Below are 7,642 nucleotides of genomic sequence, written 5' to 3'. Positions count from 1 at the left end.
AAGGATATGTCTTATACGCTGTTACTAAAATTCACATTAGATACTTCATATTGTGCAGGTATTTTATCGATTAATCACCCAGATGTGTGGACAGTAGAGTATTAGTTGCACGTAATTTAGCAGCTCTTGTTGCCAAACACTGATAAAGTAGTCGAGAGAAAGCATTGACTCGAATTCTTTCTCTTTCAATTGCCAGCTATTTCACCTTTCACCTGGTCTCGATCCGAAGTTGATCCTCCACTCATTTCGTATTTCACTTTCAGCAAATGAGATAGATATTGTCAAAATGAGAGAGAAGTACGGGAGAGCGAGTGAGAAGGGTGCTGAAGAGAGAGAGAGAGAAAGTGATGTGAGTGACAGAGATGGTATATGTGAGTAGGAGAAGAGAGAGAGAGAAAGAGAGAGATGGAGAAAGTGATGTGAGTGACAGAGATGGTATATGAGAGTAGGAGAAGAGAGCGAGTTTAGATTAGATTTTTTTATTTATGTATGTTACAGTATTATTGGCTTATACACTAATTTACATTAAATGACGGTAATGCTAATTATTCAACGTATTTTACAAAGTATAGATAATCAATCAATTAAAGATTAGATGCAATTTAGAATAACAATATTATAAAATTGTAATGTAACTTCATAAATCGGCGGTGTTTCAACAAATAATTGTCGATTCTTTAAGAAGGATATAAAATAATATTCTTCCCATCAACACACAACCAGGTGTGAGAGTGAGATAGAAATAGAGTACGAGAGTGAGCACACTCTGTATGATGAGGTCCCCGTTGGCAGCGGAGAAAGATAGGAGAAAAACGTTGCCGAACCTCTGTTTTGTCACAATGCCTTCTATAGGCGGTAGCTGATACATCAGGTTTATTGATGTAATATTAACTGTTCATTCTCGTTTGAAATAATCAATTATATTTTATTAAGCAAGAAATTATATTTTTCAATAATTTCATAATGAATTTTCATGATTAAGATGAAATATTTTGTTATTTAATTATTTATTCTACATTGTTAAGAAGACTATCTGGAAACAGAGCAAAGCGAGAAAGAGATAGCGCCATCCACTTTGTTGAATGATAGACAAGGATAGCAATAGCATTGGTTATCAAACACTGCCATTATAACGTGAACCTCACTATAGATGGATATTGTCAATGGGAGAGAAGAGTCACCACGGAAGATTGAGAGAGAAGAAAAGTTTGTAAATCGATGTGAGTGGGAGAGATAGTGCGAGGGATATATATTGAGGGATATATATTGATTATTTGCTTTCATTAGGACAGAGTTAGGACTCCTGGTCCTCTCTGCCACACAACCCTATAGAAGAGAGTGAGAGAGAGAGAAATATAATGGAAGAGTGTGAGTGGAGGAGAGTGAGGGAGTGAGACAGTGAATATGGTAGAGAGATTGAAAGATACTGTAAATATCTATTTATTTCTTCCATTAACAATTACAAATCATTTTTACAATATAATACGATTGGGAGAAGACAACAGGCATAGCCCAAAACTGTCTTTCTCCCACATTTCAATGAATAAAAGTTTCGATAAAAGAGTGAGGTTATGAAGGAATAAGTTGATTGATTGACTGATTGAGTACTTTATTTATGTAGATTACAATATATACTGGCTTATACACTTATATACAATAGCTTACAATACAGCAAAATTATAGATGAATTTACATAATATAGACTAAGAAAATAATTATTGAACTGCATATGATATGAAAAAGTAATTTGTAATATAATACTATAGATAATTATATTGTTATGCATCTACATAAATTAGCGGAGCTTTGGACATATCAATGTCCATTCTTCGGAAAGAATATTAAAAAGTTGAGGAGAGAGATAGAGTAAGTGAATGAGATAGTGAATATGCGAGGGAGAGAGATAAAGTTAGTTAATGAGACAGTGAATATGGGATAGACAGTTCATGAAACAGTTGTTATGTGTTAGAGAGAGCCCGAGAGAGAGTGAGTTAATAAAAGTGAGAGAGTGAGTAAGAGGGAGGGAGTGAGACAGTGAATATGGGATAGAGATTTAATGAGACTATGGACATGTGAGGAAGAGAGATAAAGTTAGTTAATGAGACAGTAAATATGGGAGAGGAAGTGAATAAGCCAGTTGATGGGAAAGAGAGAGATAGAATAAAAAGAGAGAGAGTGAGTGAGACAGTGAGAATGAGAGAGAGAAGATATTCGTTTTCGTTCGTTTGTTTCAAGTCCAGCACTCTCGTTGGACTAATAGCTTTTCAATCTTCTCCACTTCCATGTACTCTAACCTTCATATCGTCAAATTGCTTCCATTAGAAAGACTTTTCTTGTTAGTGAATTATAATAATGACATTCTCGAGAGTGGAGAATACTAGCGACGTATCGAATCCTTTTCACAACTTTCAGAAATGAAATACCATTATGAAGAGTATACTGTATGTTGGTAGATGAGTAGATTAATTATATTTTCAAAATAACTACTCTTTAATAAAGATAGAAGTTGATTTCTCCATGAGAGTTTTTGCCTTTTTGAATCCACTTGTTGATAAATTGAAGAATTTGAATGATATGTTGTTTTCAAAATAACTAGCCTACATTCAAGTGAAAATTGATACTAAATTTCTCTACGGAAAAGTTTGTCCCTTTGTATGCACTTCTAATAAATTAACAAATTATCAGACTGAATTGATTATGTTTTATTCAACTAATCATCTTCTCAGGATAACTAGCCTACATTCAAAAGAAATTCTTGGATCAATTTATTCACGAATAAGCGTGTCCTTTCAAAACAGGAATGACAAATTGTTCATAGTATAATATTTATAGTGGAATTATGCAAGAGCATTATAAAGACGTATCGATCAAAGTTCTCTATAATTTTTGGAAAATTGAAACACAAACTCGAATTGTCGATGAATTGATAGCTATTGTACATAATTTTTCAAAAGTCGTTTATTAGGCTGACAAATTGTAGTTTGTCTCCTATAAAGTTTTCTCTTTCGAAATGTTTTCAGAAACCCGGATAATAGAACAGTATTCTATAATAATTATCATTCAAGAATCCACATTTATTGATTCATACAATAAGTACATCATCAAAATGGTAGGGAGAGAAAAACAAGGTAACCTTGTGCTATTCCTCTCCCAAATTTTGATAAGATTACACATACTCCAAAATAGGTTGATCTTGTAGTTGTTCACTTTACGAAATTTTCAGTCCTTAATTTTTTATAAAGTCGATTTTTAATTCAGATTCTTTAAACCCAAACATAGAAGAAATATTTCACATTATTAACACTAGAATAGGAAATATTCACATATATTAAAGGAATAATTTTGCTGGACCAAAAACCGTATTTAAAAGAATATTTTGATTTTCCGGATTGAATTTGCTATCTTTCATTTTCAAAGAGCTCAGTTGTATGATGAAACTTTCAGATGGTTGATGCTGATGAACAGTCATTATTCTCAATGTATTGAAATCATCACTAAGAAACTCTGGATTTTTCTAGATCATCATAATTTTGTGATAAACAGCTCTACCCAATCCAATTTCAAATGACAAGATTTCACTTTTCAATCAGCACTTTTCAATTCACTTCACGAAATCAAGTGATAACTTGGGTTAATCTTCAATCTATAACTTTATCTTGATTAGATTCAACCAATCTACTTGGTCATGTATTTTTACTTGATATTATCCTATTAAGTTACATTAAACCAGCTCAATATCTTCAGGTAGGTAATCTCTTTTCAACCACTTTACTCAGTCGAGTCTTACCACTTAATTCTATTAGGTTAATTTATCATCTATCGTGAAGACTTGAGAAAACTAGTAATGTAGAGAAATATTAGACCATTTATATCAGATCATTCAAATACAACCACTTTACTTTATCCAGTTATACTACATAATTCTATTACCGGTTAATTATTCATCATCTATAGTGAAGACTGAGTGGCCTCAAACGAAAGCCAGAATAGAATATTTAGAAGACTAGTAACGTTAAAAGATATTAGACTTTATTATACTTTAGTGGTAAGAGTCTCACCACTCAATTCTATTAGGTTAATTTTCAATCGTTCTTAAAGTGGTCCCAAACGAAAGCAAGAATGAAATTAAGGTGACTAGTAACGTTAAAAATATTAGAATCAGTAAGTTGTTGGAAACGAAAACGAGATGCAATAAATAGTTGAAAACTTAAATTCAGAATTGAATAAACTGGTTACCTATCTGGAATCTGGCTGGTATGTTCACTTTAAACTGTAAGTACCTACTATGGATAAAATATTAGAATCAGTGAGCTGTTGGAAACGAAAACGAGATTCAATAAGTAGTTGAAAAACGAAATTCAAAATTAATAAACTGGTTACCGTTCTGGAATCTGGCTGCTATTTCACTTTTAACTGTTAGCATCTACTATGGATAACGTTATTGGTAACTAATTCAACCAATGCTGACATTTAGAAATGATTCTATCTTCATAGAGGGCAATGAAAGCAATATTGTGAAATGTGAACCCAACTATTCACAAGTATCCTGATGACCCAGTCTTTGAGGATCCTCTTCACTGAAAGAGTATTCACAGAAAGTAAAAGGCTGGATCGAAAAACTTGAATCCGACTGACGTAAATAATGTATTCTGCAACACGATTTTTCAGTTAAACTTTTGTTGGGGGCAGGAGGTGATTAACCAGTTTCACGATCTTTACTTTCTAGCGGAAAAGTGAGTCTGTTTACTAAGAGTTGACAATTTGAGGATGTCTGGTGCTAAGGAAGGGAAGTTTTAACTATGGTGAAGTCCACGTTATGATGGCAGTGTTTGGTTAGCAATGGTATTGCTATCCTTGTCTATCATCCAACAAAGCGGATAGCGCTGTCTCTTTCTCGCTTTGCTCTGTGGCCAGATCGACTTTCAACAATGTAGAATTAATAATTAATAAACAAAATATTTCATCTTAATTTTGAAAATTCATTATGAAATTATTGAAAAAATAATTTCGTGCTCAATCGAATATAATTGATTATTTCAAACGAGAATGAACAATAAATATTACATCATAAACCTGTATCAGCTACCGTCTATAGAAGACATTGGCAAGACAGAGATCGGCAACGTTGTTCTCCTATCTTTCTGCACTGCCATTATAATGTGAACCTCACTATAGATTCACACATATCAGTATCAGTGAACGTGTCAGGTACAGTGGAAATATAATTCACGTGTGTTTTAATGGGACTATTCATACTCGCTTGGTCGAGCTCAGTAGGTATATTCAGAGACAACTAACTGATAGAAGTATCTTTACTCAATTTGAGAGTATCGTTGACAATTCATGTTAACCCGTGTTCCGCAAGGGTCTGCATAGAAATTTAACAAACTGAAAACTTGACCCACTGAAATCTTGAAAAAGTCAAAATAGGCGCATAACCGTCCTCGTTGAATTAAGAATCCATATGCAAAATTTCAAGTTAATCAGTTGAGTAGTTCAGACGTGATGATGCATCATTCATGAATTCCAATCCCGTACGTGTATAAAAATTCTTTCATTTATTGACCGAGCGAAGTGAGGTCTAAGATTCAAGTCGACGGTTTGGCATTTCTCTTAATATTTAAATGTTTATATGTTGCGCATTTACGGCGAAATGCGGTAATAGATTTTCATGAAATTTGACAGGTATGTTCCTTTTTAAATTGCGCGTCGACGTATATACAAGGTTTTTGGAAATTTTCGATATCATGGACAATATAAAAGGAAAAAGGAGCCTCCTTCATACGCCAATATTAGAGTAAAAATCAGACTATAGAATTATTCATCATAAATCAGCTGACAAGTGATTACACAGATGTGTGGAGAAGCCAGTCTATTGCTGTATTTCCATCTATATTTATATAAAAGCGAAATGGCACTCACTCACTGACTGACTCACTCACTTACTCACTCGCAGAACTAAAAATCTACCAGACCAAAAACGTTCAAATTTGGTAGGTATGTTCAGTTGGCCCTTTAGAGGCGCACTAAAAAATCTTTTGGCAATATTTTTACTCTAAGGGTGGTTTTTAAGGGTTTAAAGTTCGTCTTTTAGCATGTATATTCTTCTTATTCTCTTAATTATAATTGAAAAATGTACATATCATATGTTAATATAGAGCTATAATCTAGAGAGAGTACCTCTTCGAAACAGTTGTTAACTGGTAACTAAATTTATATTTGTCAGGTTGGCATTAAGTTGAGTTGACTTTGTTAGGTTGGAACCAAGTTGAATATTGGAATGCATTTATCGCGGAAAAATTGATTGGGCACTGCTACTTCAATCAGAGCTATCCCTGGGATAGCTTCGCTCGCCATATCCGTTAGCCAGACGTTTAGTCTGGACCCCCGACTAGATCGTCCTAAAATATGATGCTCAAATGAAAAATGCAGGCGAGCGAAGCGAGCCTGCTGATCTCATTCTTTGACTACCAAGTCGGGGGTCCAGGGGGCGGAGCCCCCTGGCTAGACGGATATGGAGAGCGAATCGAGCCTGACGGCTAGTAAGGTTTATACTTTCAATGAGGTACTTGTGGATGAGAATACTGCGTGAGGTATACTGTTCACAGAACTACTAGTTATATTGAAGCTATTTTCAAACAAGATAGAACAGTCAATGTTACATCAGATATACTGGTATCAGCTATCCTCTATAGAAGGCATTAGCAAGGCAGAGAAACTGCAACGCCGTTCTCCTATCTTTCTCAACTGCCATTATAACGTGAACCTTTCCATAGTACCTCCATCATATTCAAGAAGTAGCATGTTTTATGTATCCTGTAGCCTTATCACCTTTCTGTCAGTGTTGCAAGGAAGAGGCTATCGCGTGATATTTGATAGTTCTACCACATCACTGTATGTGGAACAAGCCTGAGAACTCGAATAAAAGAGGTCGCCAACAATGACAAGTTCAATAATTTCGAGGTCAGGGTTTCGTGAAAGGAAAAAAAAATTAATTATGAACCTGTATACTGGTTAATCGGATTCTAATTGTTCCAATATCGCAAACTAATATTTGAATGTAGCAAACTAAAGGTTTTTCTCCACTTGGCTACTCATATCATAGGCCTACTAATTCACTTTCATCTGGGACGTGACTCAGAGATCTAAAAGCGGCAAAAGAAATTCACACTTTGTTAGCTACCTACTCGCCTTTAAAATTCTTCCGTCTGTTCTTTTGATGTGTGTAGATTAATAATTTCACTTTCAACTCCTCCCTGTCCATGTCTCTTACACACTCTTTCTTCGCTCTCTCTCTCTTTCTCTTCCACTTTCTCTCTCTTCTCACTCACTCTCTCCCTTTCTCCTTTCTATTCTATTCTACCTTCCTTTCTATTCTTTATTCCATTCATTCATCCATTTTCCACATCCATCTCCATTCTACATAATACATTTTCATCTTCCCATCTCAAGATTTTCTGTTCTTTAGTATTATATATTGGCAATGTTACTCAATCAATTTATGAAATTTTAATTGAATCCCACCCTATAACATTTGTTTCATTTATCAAATTTTAATTATTATTATACAATATTGTATTCACTATTACTCATTCTAATTTCATTCATTCATTCATCCCATAATTCTAAGATTCAAATCATT

General features: G+C 34.2%; 1 protein-coding gene across 1 annotated transcript in view; it reads left to right on the top strand.

Moving 5' to 3' along the window:
• Nucleotides 1-286: 286 nt before the first annotated feature.
• LOC111047837 (WD repeat-containing protein on Y chromosome-like) overlaps nt 287-7,642 on the top strand; it is a 29,171-nt gene continuing 21,815 nt past the window's right edge. Inside the window, exon 1 of the mRNA XM_039420279.1 lies at nt 287-349. Within this exon, the coding sequence (XP_039276213.1) occupies nt 287-349 (63 nt within the window). The remainder of the gene's footprint in view (nt 350-7,642) is intronic.

This window comes from Nilaparvata lugens, chromosome 2 (genome assembly GCF_014356525.2).
Source record: "Nilaparvata lugens isolate BPH chromosome 2, ASM1435652v1, whole genome shotgun sequence".
In the NCBI taxonomy this organism is placed as follows: Eukaryota; Metazoa; Arthropoda; class Insecta; order Hemiptera; family Delphacidae; genus Nilaparvata; species Nilaparvata lugens.
Note: the sequence above shows the minus strand (reverse complement) of the source record. Positions and strands in the feature narration are given on the sequence as shown.